This window comes from Ursus americanus, chromosome 13, assembly GCF_024610735.1.
Source record: "Ursus americanus isolate L20-20 chromosome 13, mUrsAme1.1.p, whole genome shotgun sequence".
Lineage (NCBI taxonomy): Eukaryota > Metazoa > Chordata > Mammalia > Carnivora > Ursidae > Ursus > Ursus americanus.
In genome coordinates this window covers 29,921,123-29,942,806 of record NC_142139.1, presented here as the reverse complement: position 1 = coordinate 29,942,806, position 21,684 = coordinate 29,921,123, and the positions used below count along the sequence as shown (strand labels likewise).

At 35.0% G+C, this 21,684-nt stretch overlaps 1 protein-coding gene across 2 annotated transcripts in view; it reads right to left on the bottom strand.

Moving 5' to 3' along the window:
- Positions 1–21,684, bottom strand: part of NAA15 (N-alpha-acetyltransferase 15, NatA auxiliary subunit) — a 79,455-nt gene that overhangs the window by 20,365 nt on the left and 37,406 nt on the right. For both annotated transcript variants that reach the window (XM_045798946.2, XM_045798945.2), the window contains exons 6-14: positions 21,021–21,174; positions 17,275–17,394; positions 15,837–15,932; positions 15,580–15,686; positions 13,244–13,316; positions 10,212–10,381; positions 8,846–8,998; positions 8,191–8,319; positions 6,912–7,125 (exon numbers count right to left, since the gene is read on the bottom strand). In XM_045798946.2, the coding sequence (XP_045654902.1) occupies positions 6,912–7,125; positions 8,191–8,319; positions 8,846–8,998; positions 10,212–10,381; positions 13,244–13,316; positions 15,580–15,686; positions 15,837–15,932; positions 17,275–17,394; positions 21,021–21,174 (1,216 nt within the window). The remainder of the gene's footprint in view (positions 1–6,911; positions 7,126–8,190; positions 8,320–8,845; positions 8,999–10,211; positions 10,382–13,243; positions 13,317–15,579; positions 15,687–15,836; positions 15,933–17,274; positions 17,395–21,020; positions 21,175–21,684) is intronic.

Below are 21,684 nucleotides of genomic sequence, written 5' to 3'. Positions count from 1 at the left end.
TTAAGAGAATTCTATGGGCTGGGGCGCCTGGGTGGCTCAGTCGTTAAGCATCTGCCTTCGGCTCAAGGCGTGATCCCATGGTCCTAGGATCGAGCCCCGCATTGGGCTCCCTGCTCTGCTGGGAAGCCTGCTTCTTCCTCTCCCACTCCCCTGCTTGTGTTCCCTCTCTCGCTGGCTGTCTTTCTCTCTGATAAATAAATTTTAAAAATCTTAAAAAAAAAAACAAAAAACAAAAAACACAATTCTATGGGCAGAAACAGCAAATTTGGACTGAAAGGAACAGAGATCGTATAAAAGACCCCCCAAATTTTGGAAGCAGACTGAAAAACTACTCTGGTGTAAACAAACGCTAACTTTTTTTAATTAATTAATTTTTTTAGTAATTACTACAGCCAACATGGGGCTTGAACCCACACCTCAAGATCAAGAGTTGCAAGCTCGGGGTGCCTAGGTGGCACAGCGGTTAAGCGTCTGCCTTCGGCTCAGGGTGTGATCCCGACGTTATGGGATCAAGCCCCACGTCAGGCTCTTCCACTATGAGCCTGCTTCTTCCTCTCCCACTCCCCCTGCTTGTGTTCCCTCTCTCGCTGGCTGTCTCTATCTCTGTCGAATAAATAAATAAAATCTTAAAAAAAAAAAAAAAAAGAGTTGCAAGCTCTTCCAACTGAGCTGGCTGGCACCCCACGAATGCTAACTTTTAAGAACAAGGAAAGAAGATGCAGAAGGTGGAACCAAGAAAGCGAGCACAGAACCAGGAACCATTAGAGAATTAGTCCTAAATCGTGAGTCCTAATCGAAGAACTGCTATCCTGTACCCAACTGGACTTGAGAACGACATAACCAGTAACTCCTGTGCACCTCCCATTTCCCCTTAACCACCCCCTTTTGACCAAGAATATCGACAACGGGTACTCTTTTCCTCTGCTATCAATTTATAGTGGACATGCACTGGGCACAGGATTTTTTTTTTTTTAAGATTTTATTTGTTTATTTGAGACAATGAGAGAGAGAGAGAGAGAGAGAGAGAGAATGAGTAGGGAGAGTGGAAGAGTGATAGGGAGAAGCAGACTCCCCACTGGGCAGGGAGTGATGCAGGGCTCAATCCCAGGATGCTGGGATCATGACCTGAGCCTAAGGCAGATGCTTAACAGACTGAGCCACCCAGGTACCCCTGGCACAGGATTTCATATCAAGAACTATATATACTTGAAGAGCTACACTAAAGAACCATATTAAAGAAATCTCATCAGCACCAGCACATCATATACATATATAACGAACATTCTGGACTCTGAGCTAATACTGTAATGGAATGAGACTTTTGAAGGCCTTGGAAGGGGCAAGTGTATTTTGCATGTAAGAATAATGTAAACAGAGTGCCTGGGTGGCTCAGTCGGTTAAATATCTGCCTTTGGCTCAGGTCGTGATCCCAGGGTCCTGGGATCAAGTCCTGCATCAGGCTCCCTGCTCAGCAGGGAACCTCGTTCTCTCTCTTCTCCCTGCTCCTGCTCTCTAGCTATCTCTATCTCTCTCCAATAAATAAATAAAATCTTTTTAAAAAAGAAGAAAAAAAGAATACTGTAAAAATTTGTGTCCAGAATGCAGAACATGGCAGTTAAAAATATGTCTACAAATTGATTCTTCTCCCACTCAAATATAGGTTATACTTGGTGACTCACTTCTACCAAACAGAACATGTAGGAAGTGATGGGGTGTTATGTCAAGAGAACAGAACATTAAAAGTGTTGTGGCTTCTTCCTTGCTCTCATGGCTAGCTACTATGCCTTGAGGAACTGAAGAAATCCTCTAGAGAGACTAACATATTAAGGCTACCTGCCAAAAATCCATGGAGTGAGCCATCTGGGAAATGGATCTTCTAGTTCTAGTCTAGCTTTCAGATGACTGCAGCCCCAGTCAACATTTTTTTAGTAAGATTTTATTTATTTATTTAAAAGAGAGAGAGAGCCCACAAGCAGGCAGAGTGGGAGAGGGAAAGAGAGAAGTGGGCTCTCCGCTGAGCAGGGAGCCCGATGTGGGGCTCGATCCCAGGACCATGTATCATGACCTGAGCTGAAGGGGCAGATGCTTATCCAACTGGGCCACCCAAGTGTCTCCCACCCCCCGCCCCCGCCTTAACTACAACTTTGTAAGAGACCTTGAGCTAGAACAACCTAGATGCTTCGAAACTCCTGAACTATGCAAATAGTTGTTTTAAGCTGCTAAATTTAGGGAAATTTATTATGTGTCAATAGACAACAACCATCAAAAATAAATACACACCTGTTTCTCTTTTTCCTAGTAGCCTTACTACTAAAAAAGAAAATTTGAAACAAGGACCAAAAATTACATTCTGGAAATACAAGACATTTAAAATTGAGTAACCACAAAAATTCTGACCTTTTAATGACTTGTAAAATAACTGCTACCACTTGCATCCTTACTACATACTAGATACCATGCATAATTATTTTATTTAATATCTTCAATAATCTCATGGATTAGAGTATACTATTTTTATGTATTGAGAAAACTGAGGTTTCAGAGGAAAACTATTAACTCAAGTAACAATAAAAGATAGAACGAGGATTTAAGTCCACTTCATTCTGATTCCAAAGTCTGGGCTCTTTCTTTCCACTATGCTACACCAGGAGTCAATAATCTTTTTCTGTAATGGGCCAGATAACTAAATATTTTCAGCTCTGAAAGCCATGAGTCTCTGGTGCCCCAACTAAACTCAGCTGTTGTAGCACAAGATTAGCCATAAATAATACATCAACGAAGAGGCTCAGCTATGTCCCAATAAAATTTCATTTATCAAATCAAACCACAGTACAGATTTGGCCCACTGGCTCTTTTGTGATCTTATTCCATATTATCTACCACTGCCTTGAAATGACTCACCTAGTTCATAATAACAGAGCTGCCATACAAAAATGGAGAAAGGAATAACTACATTAGAAGTTAATACAGAAATTAAGAGTTCGAATCCTGTTAACTTAATCAGCACTAGTTACCTGGATAAGAATGGTCTCAACTTTACATGAATTACCTATTATTTGTGCGAACATAATAGAGGCTCAGAATTTTCAATTAGGAGGAGCCAGAGGAAAATTCTACTATCCTAGAATACTGCACTATCTTAAAAAAAAAAAATTGTGTGTATACGTATGTGTATGCATGCATATATGTGTATACATAGCAAATAACACCTAAATCTAGACTACTCTATACAGCCAAATCAACATTCACGTTAGGAAGGCAAAATAAAAGAAATCTGGCCACACTAGTAAGACTCTTTAAGTTCACTGAAAAGATAAAAACGTAAGAAGCGAAAAATAACTTCTCAACCAAATAAAGGGTAACTACCAGATATTTACTACAAATAACAAGCTTTATGGTGGACCATTAGAAACATTATGTCTAAAGATTAAAAAAGGCAGCAAGCATACTACTGTTTCCAGTAATCAGCAGTTTTAGCAAGCCTCACCAATGCAATAAGGCATGAGAAAGAGAGGTATAAATACTGAAAGAAAACAAACTGCTGTTTACAGATTAATATAACAGCTTACATAGAAAAATTTTTAAAAATCAACTGAAAAAAAGTACTAAACCTAGTATCAGAGTTCAATAAGGATACCAACTTGACAAAAACTATAATAATATTCATTTAGAATATCATAATGGAAAAAAAAGGCATGTAGAGATAATGCTAGTAGTAAATTCAAAGTTATATGACAATCACACTAAAACATAAATAGGACATAAAATGCATTCTAGTATGCAAAGATTTGATATTAAGATATCCCCACCCCAAATGGTAATTTGTATCTTAAATGCAATTCAAATTAAAAATTCCAAAAGAATCTTACTAACAGACAAGCTAATTCTACAGTTCAAATATAAAAGTAAGTTCATATAAAAGCAAGAAAATTCTAAAGACATAGCATTAGATTTTAAGAAGAGACAAAGAGATCGTAAGAACAGAAACCTATATACTGATGTCAATACCACAGTTTAATGTCTTTACAGGAAGTTTTGATGTATGTTAGAACCAAACACCATACCCACATCTCCCTATGCTGTACTTCATAGTTTAGTTCATGATAAAGGTGGCAATTTATTTTTTTATTTTTAAAGATTTTATTTTTAAGTAATCTCTACACCCAATGTGGGGCTTGAACTCACAACCGAGAGATCAAGAGTCACATGCTCCACAGACTGAACGAGCCAGGCACCCCTTTTTAAATCAGCAGGGAATACGACAACTTACCAATAAATGCTGTTGAGGAGTCAGCAGTCTATTTGGGGGTAAAAAGCCACCTTCAACTTCACATCAATATGTAACAGTTAACTCCAGATGAGGGATGCCTGGGTGGTACAGTCAGATGAGCATCCGACTCTTGGTTTTGGCTAGGGTCATGATCTTGGGGTGGTGGGATGGAGCCCCATGTCTGCTAGGGATTCTCTCTCTCCCTCTCTGCCCCTCCCCCCACCCTCCCAAAATAAATAAATAAACCTTTAAAAAAATTAACTCCAGATGATTGTAATCATAACAGAATATTATAAGGAAACACAGAAGATAAATATCTTCTAAAATAAATTTATTTTATTCTATTTTATTTTTTAAGATTTTATTTATTTATTTGACAAAGAGATGGCACACAAGCAGGGAGAGTGTGAGAGGGAGAAGCAGGCTCCCTGATGTGGGGCTCGATCCCAGGACCCTGGGATCATGACCTGAGCTGAAGGCAGATGCTAACGACTGAGCCACCACCCAAGCACCTCTAAAATATATTTTAAATTCTGAAGTAAAAAAAGCCTTTCTATGCAAGACTTAGAAAAGACTAAATTTTATCTCATAAATATTAATACTTTTTCATAATAAAAGATACCTACCATAAAGTTAAGACTAAAGTAAAAGAGGAAGAAATTTTCTGCAATACATAAACAAGCATTAAAGTCCTGAACATGCAGAGAACTTCTACAAACCAAGTTGAAAAATAAAATGGGAAAAAGACATGAACAGGCAATTCATACAAGAAAGCCAAAGGCCACATGAAAACATACAGATGTTCCATTCTTAAAAATCTAGGAATTAGGGGGGCACCTGGGTGGTGTAGCCAGTTGTATCTGACTCTTGATTTCAGCTTGGGTCATATCTTGGGTCATGAGATCAAGCCCTGCATAAGGCACCACACTCAGCGCTGAGTTGGCTTGGGACTTTCTCTTCCTCTGCCCTACCCCCCAGATGTGCGAGCACACACGTTCTCTCTCTCTCTCTCAAAATAAATAAACTTTTACATAATCTAGGAATTATAAATCAGGTATTTTCCCCAAAACAGTGGAAATGTAAAGGATGGGTAATTTTTTATGTTAGCAATGAAGTAAAAGATAAGCTCAAAAGTGTTTGTGGAAATAAAAACTGATGAACCTTTTAAGGAAGTCAATTTGACACTATTTCAAATTCTCATATTCTTTAACCCAGTAATTTCCACTTCTAACAATCCATGCTGAATAAACAAGTACAAAATGACGTACAAGGACATTTACTACAGCACTGTAATGGTGAGGGAAAAAAACCCACATAGGTTTCTACAGGGCCTTAAAAATGACTGATCATTGTAGTAAGTCATGTCCAGATATGAAGCAACACTATGAAAAAACAAGTCTAAGTTGCAGAATACTCAAGATAATATCACTCATTTATGGGGCTAAAAAAATAAAACAAATGAAAACCAAACAACCTCAAAAAACTGCCCTGAAATGTGTGTGTGGAGTTTACATACACATAAAACTGAAATATGTAATTGTGTACAAAGGCAACTGAACCTTTTGTAGGGATAACCTATGAAAGAAGATCGTCTATGGGTATGGAGAATAGTGAAAGGGGATTTTCACATTTGCTAGTGTATTTCTGAATTTTTTTAACTTTGTATAATTAGAGTTAATTATATATTATTTGAATAATTTGAAGAAGTGGAGAAAGGCAGGAGGAGTGAACAGGAAGATAAACAAAAGAAACCACAGGATCACAGCTCTCAGCTTCAACTATAAATTGTTTTGTAGATTCTTACTGGCATTTTCTTTCTACTTAAGGAAGCAACAACAGGTAGAGGGTCAAATAAAATCTATACAAGGGTTTCAACGTGTGATTTTAAATTTTAATAAAAATTATCAAAAGGATCCAAAGCTCTTTATCAGGAAGAAGGATACAGAAAACAACTAACCATAACTTCAGAAGAGGAATAAGCTCAGACTGAATAAAAAAATCTGACACACTTTTTCCACCCACCTCATGTAACATTTTTGCCATGAATAACTCACAAAATATTTGGATGTGTATTTATATCCTTCCACATGTCTGTATCATTTTTATTCTGAGATCCTTTCCCAAATAATTATCTAAGGAAGACTATACATTTTGTCATCATGGTATAAAAATAGCACTTTAAAAACCGGCCAAATGATAAATCACCAGGCAATTTTACTAGTTTAATTCCAAGCCGGCTTTTAATGTTCAAGCATTATTCACCTTTCAGTAGGTTAATTATAAGTTAACTATTACAAAGAAGAATAACTAGATATACTGACAGTCAACATTAATGTAAAGTGCCGACGCTAATGATAGTAATTTACAGTACTGGGTAAACCAGACTTTAAATGTTAAACTCATGAAATTCAACTTCTTAAAAGCTAACGATCCGTTAAATTACTGCTTAACTTTTCAAAGTATACACAGTATTTTTCTTTTATTGCTTAGGGAAATCCACAAATTGTCCATCATTTTCTAAGCACATATAACATCTTCCCACAAGGTGCTTACTAAAAAGCTCAAGTAAAATCTATGCTACACAAAAATACAAAGACACACATACACACCATACCAAATAAGAAATCTTTGAATATTATACCTGTATCAGCTTCATGCTCTTTATTCTCATCTGTAAGGGGGTTGTCATGAAGCTTCAAATAAATCTCTATAGCAATTCTTGCTGCTTTAAAGTAAAATGGATGCTGTCGAAGTACATCTTCTAGTTTTAATAAGTCCACATATGATCTAAGGGTAATCTTCCTCATACAGTATGTATGAAAGTCAAACTGGTCATCAGTGATTTCTATAAAATGCTAACAAAATTATCTTTTTTATTATATGGAAGTGTAATAATGTCAAAGAAAACTCAGAATTACTTGTTTCCTATGCGTGAAAAAATTAGTAAAATAAAGATATTAAAAATCACAATCACCCATATGTTTTGCATATCAGATAATCAAATACAATCGGCCATCCCCTAGCACAGTATATGGCATACACCAAGTACTGAGTTATTTGTTGAATGAAAAGGAAACACATGATTTGAAATATATGTATTTATTCCTTCCTTAATCATACTTAAAGCCAGCATGACAAATCAAACATAATTTATTAGTATACATAATGATGTAGTACATTTACATATTAAACATTCAGTTTTTATATTTAGAATGACCTGAGAAGACTATATGTAGTCTTTGGTAATTTTTCTAAAAATACAAATTTGAGTTCTACACAATGTTATGCTGGTATGTGGGAGAGACCAATTAGCATTTAAGTCAAGCAACCAGAACCTAACACATTTCAACTAAGCTCTGGGGTTCTGGACTTGATAAGAGAAGAGCATGAAATTATATAAATTATCTTTATCTGTGAAAAACACAAAAAAAGAAAGCTAACCAGTCGTGACAGAAATTAATCAGAAGAGGACTAACAATGAATGTATCAGAAAATGAGGAATTACATAGGCTACAGAAATACTGTAAAAAGGATTCAAAGCTTGTACCTTATGACTATCAAGGGTATATTGCATCACCAATCAACCCCTTAACAAACAGCTTTCTAAGATAACTTAATGAGCTTTGTATTCCTGAAGATGGAGCAGCAATTTGAAACATTCAAAAATCAATAAAAACAGCCAAGCTATAAACTTTCTATCAAGTTTTTCACATGAATTCTTGCTGAAAGAGTAGACAATGGATCAAGTCTGCTGAAAATGTAGTCTATAACATTTCCAATAAAAAACTGAAAAAATGTGAGCACTGATATTTAGAAATCACTTACTGTGAATTATAAAGAAAAAAACTATAGTTGTCTAAAACCTTCCACATATAATAAAATGAGAAACTCATATATAAATATATATATATGGTACTTACTCTCTCAATCTCATGACATTTCTTAAGTGCTTCACCAAATTTATTCATTGCCTTATAAGCTTGGGCACATTCTGTCTGGAACCACATGCACTGCATTTCATTCAAATTCTCTACTGCTGATGTTCCTTCCTATATGAAAATTATATGCATTCAAGATCATTTCTTACCAAATATGCCATTCCACCATAGAATTTAAGAAGGAAAATATGGTCAACTGATTCAAATTTTTTCAAAATCACTTAACTTTCAGAATAAAAGGGAACAGTTACTATGTGTAAGAAGTTGAATTATATTTCTAATCACTGAAAAAAAATGTACCTTTGTAAATAATCAAAAGATCTACTAACTGGGGTTGGAGAGTAACATAAGAAAGACAACACTAGCACACAGCAGATAGTCATGAACATTAGTTCCTTTCACCCCTAAAAAAAATTCATCTGAACATACATCAGTATAAACCAGAGTTTAAAAACCCACTGTACAACCAACTAAAAAGAAAATTATGTTTTATACTAATATTGATTCGTTTCTTTCTCCTAAGGCAATTTAATTAAAATCCTATTTTGATACTAAAAATACTAGAAACAAATTTTGAAAAATAAGCAAGGTATACAAGTATAAACTGTTTATTCATAAGAACACTAGCTGTACAAACCCTGGTAAACTTTGAGCACATTTCTTCAGCCTCTTTAATCAGATTGGCTTTTAGCATGTACTTTGCACACTTGGAATTGATAAATCTGTCTGCTGTGTCCAAGGCCTGGGCCTCATCCATCCACCTCGCAGCTTCTCTAATATTTCCAGCATGCTTATAGAAAAGCAAAATAAACCAGTCAGTATGCTAATTTTACTATGCAAGTAATTAGTTACCTATTGATAAATATTTAAAACACAAATGAAAAAAAAGGTATTCTTCTGACTGATCTTAAGACCCTAATCAATGTAGATATATACATTCTGATACTTTTCTGGCCATGTAGAATATAGCTCTCTGACAGTAAAGACTTGTTTTAATAATATTGTTAACTTTATTACCTCACTATACAACTATATCAGCTGTCTGGCACATAATGAATACTCAAAAACAATAGTTGAATTTAAGAATAAATAGTAATTAAAATCTTTAAGTCAGAACAATATAAAGTTCAAAAAAGGCATCATGGCTGAGTATCAGGGAAATTCTGTTAACATACAAAAATGTTTATTTTAAAAATTATTCTTCAACATTGAAGAGTTAAAAAAAAAAAAAAAAAAAAGCAAAGGTATGGCCAAATTTCTACCTTAAAGCAACCATGGAACCATTACTGCCTCTTACTGGACATGCCATGCTGCTTTTTAATTTACATTACTAGTCCATCTGTCAAAGCCACAAAACTAATGAGCATAACCTGACTCTGAAAAGTGCTTTAAAATAATACTTAATTTCATTATATTTTGGTAAATAAATTGTAAGTTTTCAGTCTCTTCCCTAAGACCTATTATTACTAATTTGTATTTGTATTAAGAAAGAGAAGAGCCAAGTTTACTTTAACATGATGCTAAAACATATGACTGGAGATTCTCAAGTGAGACCAAGAAGTTAAGAAGTCAAGTAAAATAGTAAAATCTGCAGTCTCATTTCATTAAGATTACCAGATACTGATCCTGATCATACTCAAATGTTAATAGAAACAAATATGTCGCAGCAAATTACTTTTGAGTATCTATACTGTTACTACTTAAAACCAAAAAAATAACCAGACACGTGTGTGAATGTTTAAGAATATGTAATATGAATAACCACATATCTGAATAACCATATGCATGTATGTATATCTGTGTTTATAGAGAGATACAAGTGAGAAAATTATGACCATGACAAATCTAAAAGTAACCAGACTGAGAAATATTCCATACTTATTCCAGGTTTTACGAGCCATCAAATGTATCATTTTTATTACAGCTTTCAGAATCTACAAATTATAGAAAAAAGTTTTTATAAGACTCATTACCTTATTAAAAAGGGGGGGGGAAGATTTTACCTTATAGATTTTAGCTTTCACAAGAAAGAGTTCTATCAATGTAGGTGTACTTTCAATAGCGGTATTTATGTATTCCAGAGCAATCGATGGCTGGCCAATTTTGTCATAATGTTGTGCCAAGTAGTACTGGACCCAAAGTAATGTGGTTGGTGGTTCCTCTTTTCCATCATCTTTAAAAAGTGGGGTAGGTGGGTGGGAGAGGAAATAAACCAAGATTAGTCATTACATATATTAAGAGAGTACCCACCTCCAAATGGCTTTATCTTTATTAATAAGGAAAAGTAATTTGAACCATTTATTTATTTATCTAGCTATAAAACCATCCTTAAATTTATAAGATCTTTGGAAGGGACCCTGTTGTCTGTTCTTTATCATTATAGCCCCTACCACGATACCTTGAATTTAGTAAGAACTTCATATAATAAATATGGCAGATAAATGAGATCAAAGACATAAAAAATTACTTAAAAAAAGAAACTGAAAGGAATAGGGGTGGGGAGAGACAAGTTGTGCTAGTACTACAAAAGTGTAAAGATCAGGATGTTATTTATGAGGGGCAAAAAAGGTATCAGAAGAAATTTTGATCTTCCACTAATGTGAGGTTAAAAAAAAAAAAAAAAAAAGGCCTGACTGCTTAATTGGATTTCTAGCTAATGTACTAAACTATACATAAATATACTTGTGATGTGGTTGAGTTTTGGGTGATTATATTAATATATTCTAATATTATGCTGATATGCAATGATGCTTAATTTAGGGTAAATAAAAACTATACCCAAAAAATGAAATAAGTAAAAATGCTTACTCTACATTTTAGTTCATAATTTAATTTTTATACACTCACAAGAAAATGTGTAAGTTAAATATACAACCCACACATTATAAAATACTTTTTTAAATACCAATATCTAAAATCTAAGAACTGTTATTTGCTTTCAAAGAAAGCAATAGATTGCTTATTTTTATCCTAGTAAAAGCAGGATGGCTCAGTGGACAAACAATAGGAGTGGAACTCACCAACTCCCGATCTGATAGATCTGCAACTAAAGTGCTGCATATTCTTGGGCATGTCATTGAACCTCTTCCACATTTGTAAAATATGTAGGAAAATGCTGATAATCAAAGGAACATCATGATGATTAACCAATGAAACCATGGTAACGCCTTCTAAAAAGTATTATTAAAATTAATCTGAGACCTAGAAACAATGATCAACCCAATAGCAATGAGCACCCCAGGTCCCATACTGGGCTTTCCCACTGTAAGAACCAGGGCTCCTTTGGAAAAACAATTGATTCCAGGTCTGCTATGGGCAGTGTACCAGATGAACTGGAGTATCTTGTCATTAACAAACTGCCAAAAAGCTATCAACTACTACACCATGGTATGTGAAGGCTGGAACCATTTGAAACTGCAATGATTTAAAACATGAAATATGTTTAAACCCATGAATTCATAATACCTTTAAAATGTGCACTGGCATCTTTGAAGGACGCTACTATATGAATTCATTATTTTGAAAACTGGTAAAGAATAACAACAAAAAGTAGGACATATGGGGAAAGAAGCAGCATTTATCTTGCTTTTCCTATATAAACCAAAATACTGGATAAACAGGTAACAGATGAAGGGAAATTTCTCTTATAAGATAATAGAAGACGAATGATAGACTATTATCAATTTGTAATTACTGACAGTTGCTAACATACAAAACAAACACTAAATGACTCCTGATAGAAGAATATACTACCAGCCCTGCCATGAAATAACCATGTTCACCCCCTATATTTAAAAGGAAACAAACAAACAAAATAATGAATCTCATTAATCCTCTACTCAGACCTGTCCATTAGAAGCTTCTGCAAGGATGGAAATGTTCTGTATTTGCCCTGACCAATATGGGAGTGGGAACTGGCTTTACATGGTTACTAAGCAGCACCTGAATTATGGCTACTACAACTAAGGAACTGAATTTTTAATTTCATTTAATTTAAAAAATTTTAATAGTCATATGTGGCTAATAGCTATTATACTAGATAGCACAGCTCTACATCCAACTACCAATTTATAACAAATTCAGAGGACAGAGGAATAACATGTTAAGCAACACCATGAGCGTCCATTCAGCAAAATCTGGACTGTAGAAAAACTCAAGAAAAAAAACCGAATTTTTTATACAAATAAACTGCAGGAAAAAGAGCAAACAGAAAACCTATAGATTCTTTGTAACAGAGCTGAGGCATAGCAAACTTGAAGTACAGATTTCATATGGAGCCTCATTCAAACAAACTTCAAAGCCAAAGAGGGAAAAAAAATGACATTTCTAAGATAACTGGAAATGTAAGCATGGACTTTTTTCTTTGATCTTAATAAAGTATTAATGTTCAGGTGTGGTGATGATATTATGGTTATGATTTTTAGAATACTGAAATAGTCATGGATAAAATGATGTGATGTTTGGGATTTACTTCAGAATACATGGGAAAAGAGAGAAGTAAGAAAGAATATAGATAGGGGCGCCTGAGTGGCACAGCGGTTAAGCGTCTGCCTTCAGCTCAGGGCGTGATCCTGGCGTTACGGGATCGAGCCCCACATCGGGCTCTTCTGCTGTGAGCCTGCTTCTCCCTCCCCCACTCCCCCTGCTTGTGTTTCCTCTCTCTCTGGCTGCCTCTATCTCTGTCAAATAAATAAATAAAATCTTAAAAAAAAAAAAAAAAAGAAAGAAAGAATATAGATGAAATGTTTTCCCATGAGTTAAAAATTACTGAAAGTGGATGCTGGGTAAATGATGGAGGATCACTGTATGAGTAGGCCTAGTTTTGTAGATGTTTTAAATTTTATATTTTTTTCCAGTAAGATAATATGATTCTCTTCTTAACCAAATATTTTCACACAATGAGCAAATTAATGCATCTCCACCTTAAAAAGAAAAAAATTTAAATATACTAAGCTTACTGTCTAAGTAATGAATATTGACCTTCTGATTAAGAAATTTTCAAGACATTTTTAAAACATAAAACTTGAGCACTTACCATTAGGGTTAAATAACCGGCAGCTTTTTAAAGAAGTTTCATAACCTACTACTAATTCTTCTATGATTGCCACCTAGAGTACAAACACACAAGCAAACTTTAATATATATAAATGCAGTTACCATTTTTGTACAAAACATGTTATTCACTATTTTAAAAGGCTACGTCAACATTCCAAGACACGCGCACGTGCGCACACACACACAGACACACACACCCTTCTATAAACCTCTTAACCTATGGATAAAAACTTAAAAGCAAATAAATCATACATTTTTGGAGGTATTAAAATATAACTTTCGGGGTGCCTGGGTGGCTCAGTCGGTTAAGTGTCCGACTCCTGATTTTGGTTCAGGGTCATGATTTCAGGGTACTGGGATTTAGCCGCACACTGGGCTCCGTGCTCAGTGGCAAGTCTGCTTGTCCCTGTCCCCCTGCCCTTCCCCCTGCTCGTGCTTTCTCAAATAAATAAATAAATAAATAAATAAAGTTAAAAAAAAAAGATACAACTTTCTAAAAATTTACTGGCAACTCCTTTCCCTGCTAGAAAGGAGGGAATATGAATGAAGCTGAGCTAGAAATCAGGAAAAGAGTAGATAAAAAGAGGTGATATTGTGGATGACTCTTATCTTGGTTCATTTTTATCTCAATTCACATAAATAATATCCACAATTAACATCTGCCCTTCAGGAATCAAGAATTAAAAACTATGTGAAAAGAGAAATTCCAAAAGTACATAATAGCATCAACTCTCAATTTTAGCATCAAAGGGAAAGCATTAGTAAAACTGAAACACAACAGTGGGTGGATTTCTGAAATCCAGGATAGTGAGTGGATGTCTGGGTTCTGGTTTCTCCTGAGTCATGACTACACCACTTGCTCCTGGCTTTGTAAGAGATCTGTGAATACCTTTAATTTATTAATTCCCTTCTTCACTTAATCCATCTATAATGGATTTGTTACTACAGAAGCTCTCCTGAATGACCTCAACTTAACCGACTCAACAGATTAACACCAGCTCTCTCCATTACCTCAGAAAATTGTGAGGACTGAATGGTCACAGCTAGGTTATTCTGGTGCGCCCATGTTCTTCCGCTCCCACAAGTTGAGCTACATGCTTACTAAGAGTTTTGTTTTCCCAAACCTGTTTGAATCAGTTGCATTTATTATCATCATTACAGAATTTAATTCAATATTATGCAAACTCAATAAATGAGAACAAAAGAAAAAACTGTTTTAAGTTGAATACCATGGAGAGACTCAAGGATAAATTATATACTTCTAACAAATTTAGGTTTCAATGATAAGGGGGAAAATCGTAATATATAGGCTTCTATAATCAAGACTGCTTCGTAAGCATCAAGTTCCCATGCTACTGATACTGAAAACAACAGACCACATTTTAGGAATGTTGATTTATGCAATTAAAAAAAGAGTGAAAGTCATCAATAAAGCCCATACCTTGGGCCTCTCAACAAAAGACTGGAAAATAAGCACACCTTCTATGCTTTAGGTTAAAGTGTTTAGCATGTTTAATTTGTCCCACCTTTCTGATTCTTCACTGTAACTGATTTCTTTTTATCCAACCAGCATGCCTTGATGTCACTGTACTTGCAAGCAAAATAATCTAAATTAGTATTAAAACACCCTCTTGGGGCGCCTGGGTGGCTCAGTCGTTAAGCGTCTGCCTTCAGCTCAGGGCAAGCGTCTGCCTTCGGCTCAGGGCGTGATCCCAGTGTTCTGGTATCGAGCCCCACATCAGGCTCCTTCGCTGGGAGCCTGCTTCTTCCTCTCCCACTCCCCCTGCCTGTGTTCCCTCTCTCGCTGGCTGTCTCTCTGTTAAATAAATAAATAAAATCTTTAAAAAAAAAAAAAAAACCACCCTCTTAATAAGCAATTTGAGCATTATTATACATAGCTCAAAAAGTTAACTTACTGGGACAGCAAACAAACTGCTGACAGAAGTTTTTCCTACCAAATAAAAAAGGAGAAAGACCACTAAGCTAAACCTTAGTTTAAAAAATTACTTCTGACTTTCACCATGAACAAGGATTAGAGAAAATATTGAAGAAATCACTACCTTACCAACTTTTCATACCTACACTGACTCAAAGTAAATAGCAGAAATAAAAGAGAAAATAAGGAAATAATAAGTTACTTGATTAAAAAGAGAAAGGGATGAAAAGTAAGAGGTACAGAAGCATTTAAACCACAAGACAGGAAAACAGATACCAGATTCACAAAATATGTACTATGTACACAGATAATCAAGAATCAATGATTTCAAACACTGAGTGAAGAAATGATAGTGGGGAAAAAATGGTATTTTGCTTTACCTTTTCTTTATCTTTGTATAATGACCTCAAAGTATTGAAGACTGGTGGACAACCCTTGCTGAAATTCATCCTTAGAAACTTATCCAAACATTCTTTAAACTTCTCACCTTGGAAGAAAAAAAATCTGTTGATTTGCATTTACCCAGACAACTCTAAAATACATACTTCAATACTAACATGCACACTCATATATCTAAAACCAAGGAAACAAACTGTAAATCCTAACATCACTTTCATTCCTTTGCAATTACTCTCACCAGATAAAAAGTTCAATGGCAGTCTTCTTGGCACCAGTCCCCTGGGATATTTAGTCCAGGCCTCCTCATAAATTTTTAGTCGTTCTAACATATTAGCTGCAAACAAAACAAAACAAAAAAATTCTTTTTATATTTAATCCTAACTTGTATGTTTTTTCTAGCAAATTATAAATTTCTCAAAGTCTATATAAATTCTTATTAAGCAGAAAAATTAGAGAAAACAAAATTTATAATCTAATAACCTAAATATACCAACAATCATTTTAGAATATTTTTCTAGTATTTTTATATTTTAAATGCCTGTAATCTTCTAAAATATATAATTTTCTCTATCCTTTCTGCTTTAGGTATCTTTCAGAATCTAAGGACTCAGTTTAGTTCTAAGAAAAGCTTGGTTATTACGTTTCCACAGCTTCTCTACTATTCTCTTCAGCCTATCCTTTATTTTAGAGCTTTTGGATCTATCCCCTAATCTTCCATTTCTCCATATTTCTTTTGTATTTTCTTTCACTCTCACTTAAGAGCTCTCCTCAGTTCAATCTTCCAGTTCACTAATTTCTCCTCAGTTGTGGACTCTCTTCCATTCAATCTATTAAGATTTTTATTTCAGTAAGTAGGCTTTTCTTTTCCTAGATTCCTAATTAGTACTTTCTCATAACTTTTCCTATTTCATAGCTGCAATTCCCTTTTTCACCTTAGATTCCTCCATTTACTCCCTTTTGCTGTACTAATGATTACCATTCCTGTGACAGTGTTTCAGAATAGTAAAATATTCTTTGTTACAAGGTTTCTCTTGTATATATCAGTGTATCAGTATTGGCTCACTACCAGTCTTGAGTGAGACACAGCCTCAAATCAAATCATCTTCGCTAAGGACCCTATTTGTAGATGACATGTTTCTGGGTGTTCTCTACTATTCTCTTTGAGTCCCATTCATGGGAGAGGGTGAAGGGGAGTTGTGGGGAAAGTCTCTGGACCCAAGTTCATTTAAGTGATGGAAATTTAGTCCCTCTTCCCACACAGGAAACAGTGCTGCTCTTTCAGCTTGGCTGCATTCATGTGCCCTTGGCAGGCCATGCAGCTGTGGCCACAGAAGTTAAGCTTTCTTTCCTTTAGGGAGACATCTCTGTAAGTAAGGAGACATTTCTGTCAGGAGGAATTTCCCTTTCAATTTTTGATGCTGCCATGCCATTTGCAAATTATTAAAAGTTGTTTATGAAATTCTTTTCTCAACTATTTCTATAAATGTGTAAAAGAGAGGTTTCAGAAAATGCTCAATCTGCCATACTAAATGGAAGTCTGCAACTGTACTTTTGTATTCAGATTTTGAAACCAATTCTTAACCACTATTTTTCTAGATAAGCTTTTCAAAGAGTTAAAAAAAATATTTATCAACAAAAGGAGCAATTGAAACTTAAAAAGTTTTAAACAATACTACCTGGTTTGAGTGCCTTTTCCAGGCCTTTGTAATAGGCCCAGTTTTCAGGATTTCTCTCTTGTAATCCTCTATAAACATCAGCTGCATCTTCCAAACGACCTAACTGCAACAGAAGTTCCCCTGATGAAAAACAAATTAAATTAACTAAATATCTTCTGATTATAACTTTAACTTTTCCTTGAATTTTCTCTTAAAATCTCTTCAATGTTGGGAAGTGGATTTGGTATCCTCTTAAATTCCTAATACCCTTCAGCAAGACTACCATGTTATTGTCTCTCTTTCTGAAGTTCTTATGTAGAAATGCCATCCTCTCTACATCCTCAATTTATTCAGGTATTTGTCTAACTCCAGGCTATTCCCCAAATTCACTAAACACAGTCACCAAGCCACCACCTACTACTTAATTATTCCTGATATAACACAGACAATTTCACATCTGAATTATTGACCCAATCCAACACTCTAACCTTATGATCTCCGAATCAATTATAAAAGGATTCTGCTATAGCAGCCCACGGTCATGACCACATCCAAAACCTGCTTTTTCTAGCTCTTCAGTCTACCAAATAGGGCAGCTATCTTGCTTTAAGCTTAATTGTCTTGTCTAGCTTATTCTTGTCTCACTAAACTTAGCCTTCAATCTTAGAGAAAAACCATTCCCTTTTCTTCAGACCCTTCGGTAACTCGCAGACTCACTGCTGATTTTCTCTGGGTGACATAGCCAATCTCATCCCTAAATGGTATTAACAGCCCCAATGTCAAAATCAGTCTCAAAACCTAAGGCTCCCAAATGTTTGTTTGCTATACACCTTCTCACAAAAAGAAGCAGGTCATTAGATGAACAGACAGAGGCACTGGTTTCCCTAGAAATCTATGAGCTCCAAAATCAAATAAGCCTCAAGCACTGCTCAGGTACACTTTTCCTTATCCTTAATGGGCTTCCATCCACCAAAGGTATTATTTTCAAACCATGACTTCATCCTTGTCACCCTCTGCTCTCATCAGAAAAAAAAAAAAAAAAAAAAAGGACACTTACTGAGTTTTCACTGTGTGCCAGTGACTTAAACATTTCACATGCATTAGGCAATTCAGTTCTCAAAACTCTATGAGATAGTTTACTATTATTTTCATCATTTTAAAGCAGAGAGAACTTAAGTAAACTTGCTGAGGAACTTTAAGATAGTTAGCTGTTGGAATCAGGATTTGAATCCAAGTAATTTGGCTTTAAAAAGCCCATATTTTTAACGTCTGTATCAGCCAGCGGCTCTCAGCCAAGGGCACTTTTGCCAATATCAGGAGACATTTTTTGGTTATCACAATAAGGGATGGGGCAGTGCTACTGGTATTCTGATAGGTAAAAGCTAGGGATGCTGCTAAGTGAACTACAACATATAGGAAACTTCCATCCCCAACATCTCAGTCCCAAAACAGTGCCAAGGTTGACAAACCTGCTCTATACTAATCAAAAGCCTACTTCACTGAGAACAAAAAAATCCTGCAACTTTTCTCCCCTACACTACACCCATCCAACATTTCCTCTCCTTAATTTTCTCCCACCTCTTTTTTGTAGAAGGAACTGGTGGTGTAAAGAATTAACAATGAAACTTCCTGCTTAACTATGCCCACTCACGCACTCCAGAAGTTCGCAAATTATTCAGACCAGTAACAATGCCTTTATTACTAGAATTTCCAACGATTAATGTTCTACTCTCAGTTCCTTTCTATTTTCTTTATATAAGCTGTCCCCACCACCTGATTCACTGTAACTATCAATACATACTTTGTGGAATGAACTGATGACTGTTTTCCTAGTTCACTGAGAAAATGGAAGCAATTAGAAGAACTCCCAGATATCTACTACATCTATATATCTACTTACCTATGTATTCAACCCTCACTTGCTACTGTGAACTATTCATGTTGTTATCTAAAGCTCATCTTTCAACTTATCCACTAGATCACAGCTTCTCTGTTGTATCAAATATTCTGTCTCTACTGGATCATTCTCCAGTGAGCATTAAGTACATACTGTAAAAAAAAACCTTTTGATTCTGTATTCCATTTCATCTAGCACCACCCCACTTATCTGTTTCCCTAGACAACAAAACTTCTTTTATGAGTCATCCATGCATGCTATCTTTAATTCCTCGACATCCAATGTCATTTAATTCCACTTGATTTGTCACCCTCCTTTCCAATGTTCAGAAAATGCTTTTGTTAAGGTCTCTCCAATGACTTCCAAATTCCTAAAATCCACTGATCAATTCTGAATTCTCACCTAACTTGATCTGTCATTCTTTATCGCTAATAGTTATCAAAAAGATCAAATGAAATAATGTACTTAAGAGTATTTTGAAAACTATCATGTATTTTGATAAAGAAACAAAGGTCCAAGCCTTCTGACTGGTCATACAGCTACTTATAGTAGCCAATGAAAGAACCTGAACTAGTTTTTTCCAGTCTTGTGATCCTTTCATAAAGTCAGAAATCCCCTCCCTTTATAACTAACAGATGGTTAAGGGAGGATCAATTCAAGTGAAAGATGGCTGTTCTGGATCTATAGTTCACAAATGAGCTCCAGCAGGGTAGAGACTTCCATTTTTTTTCTTGCCAGCAGCATTATCCTCTGCTGAAAGCTCATATGGCAAATAATGGTTATATCCACTATACAAGCAAGTACTGCACTTTTTTAGTATTCAACTTCAACAGGAGCCAAAGGAATCTGAAACCAGCAAACATCAGTTCCCTGGACTAACCCAGGCAAAGAGACATTTCAGATGGTAATTCTTAGAAAAGTACTTCTATTTTCAGTTACTTGTTATTCTTCTTTCATTTTCCATAATCAGTTCCTCAACTTTTAAAATTGAAACTCCTTTTTCTCAGCCTTCTAATAAATGGCAGCGTTGGGGATCTTTATTTAGGGATCTACCCCTCTTATCACAATCCACACATATAAAGCCAAATCTCTGGTTTCAATTCATATTCCTTCTATGTCCAGAAAGACATCCACATAAACTAGAAAGACCTTACGATTGCCCCATATATACTTCAGTAAAGACTCAGTAACACATTCAGTTTTGCTAATAAGCTGTTCCTAAGAAATTTATTCCTATCTTATAAAATTAAGCAATTACCTCCTGTGTTTTGATCAAACCCTATTAATATTTTCAAGCCAAGAACATTTTATTTAAAGAAAAATATTCTGAGTCACTTCATTTAATGATTTTATTTTTTGCAATTATTCTTTCCTATATCAATAGCCATTGTTTAAATGCGTATTTTCCAACATTACAAATTATTCAGTGTATGTGCAAGAAACAGATTTTCTATCACAAAAAAGCTGAATTATATGCAATTATCAGCAGCAACTAGATTTTTTAGTCTTGCTCTTTGCGATAACTAAATACTAGAATAATAAAAAAATAAAACAATAAAACAAATAAAAATAAAATATGAACAAATAAATACCAAAAAATAAAATACAAATAAAAAACAAACAAACAAAAAAAAAACACCTTTGGGGCACCTGGGCGGCTCAGTCAGTTAAATGTCCAACTCTTGGTTTGGGCTCAGGTCATGATCCTAGGGTCCTGGCATAGAGGCCCACTGTCAGGCTCCCTACTCAGCGGAAAGTCAGCTTCTCCCTCTGCCCCCCACACTTGTGCATGCGCAGGCTCTCTAACAAATGAACTCTTTAAAATACATACATATATACATACATACATAAATAAAATTTTTAAAAGTACCTTTGGTTTCTTCTACAGCAAGTTTATCACAAATCTGCTTTTCATAGGTACAAAGATGTTCTAGGGCTTCTCTATAGAGACCTGCTTCCCGAAGAACTTGGTTCTGATATAAAAGTAGTTCACTATATTCATAATCCACTTTATCAGGAGATGTCTATATATGGATATAAGGAATACTAACAGTAAGAATTTCGTTTTCATTTTAGAAAACTGTTTATACACTCAAAATACATACAAGAAATCAAAGGATAATAACTGACTGACAGAATTCATTTTCTAAACATTCTTAAATATCTGTCTAGAGAGCAACTAAGTAAAAAATGACAATATTAACTTATAACCCACTGAATAAAGTAAGAATCCCTAAGTCCTTACATATAATAATAAGTAAACAGGGTAGAAAGGAAAGCTCTTACTTAACAGTAGAATGTCAAATAATAAATCTAGAAAAAATAAGAGAGTTAGAGAATCACCACTTTGCAACTATCACAGAACAGTTGATTCAGGCAAGAATCACAATGAATGTTAAAACCAGTGGTAAGTTTGATGAAGAACAGGCTACTCATAACATCTCAAACTGTTTAATAAATACAAAGAGGAAAAAACAACAATTTTTTAGTAAAGAAACCTGGCAGACACCACATTAACCAAGTATTTAAATGGA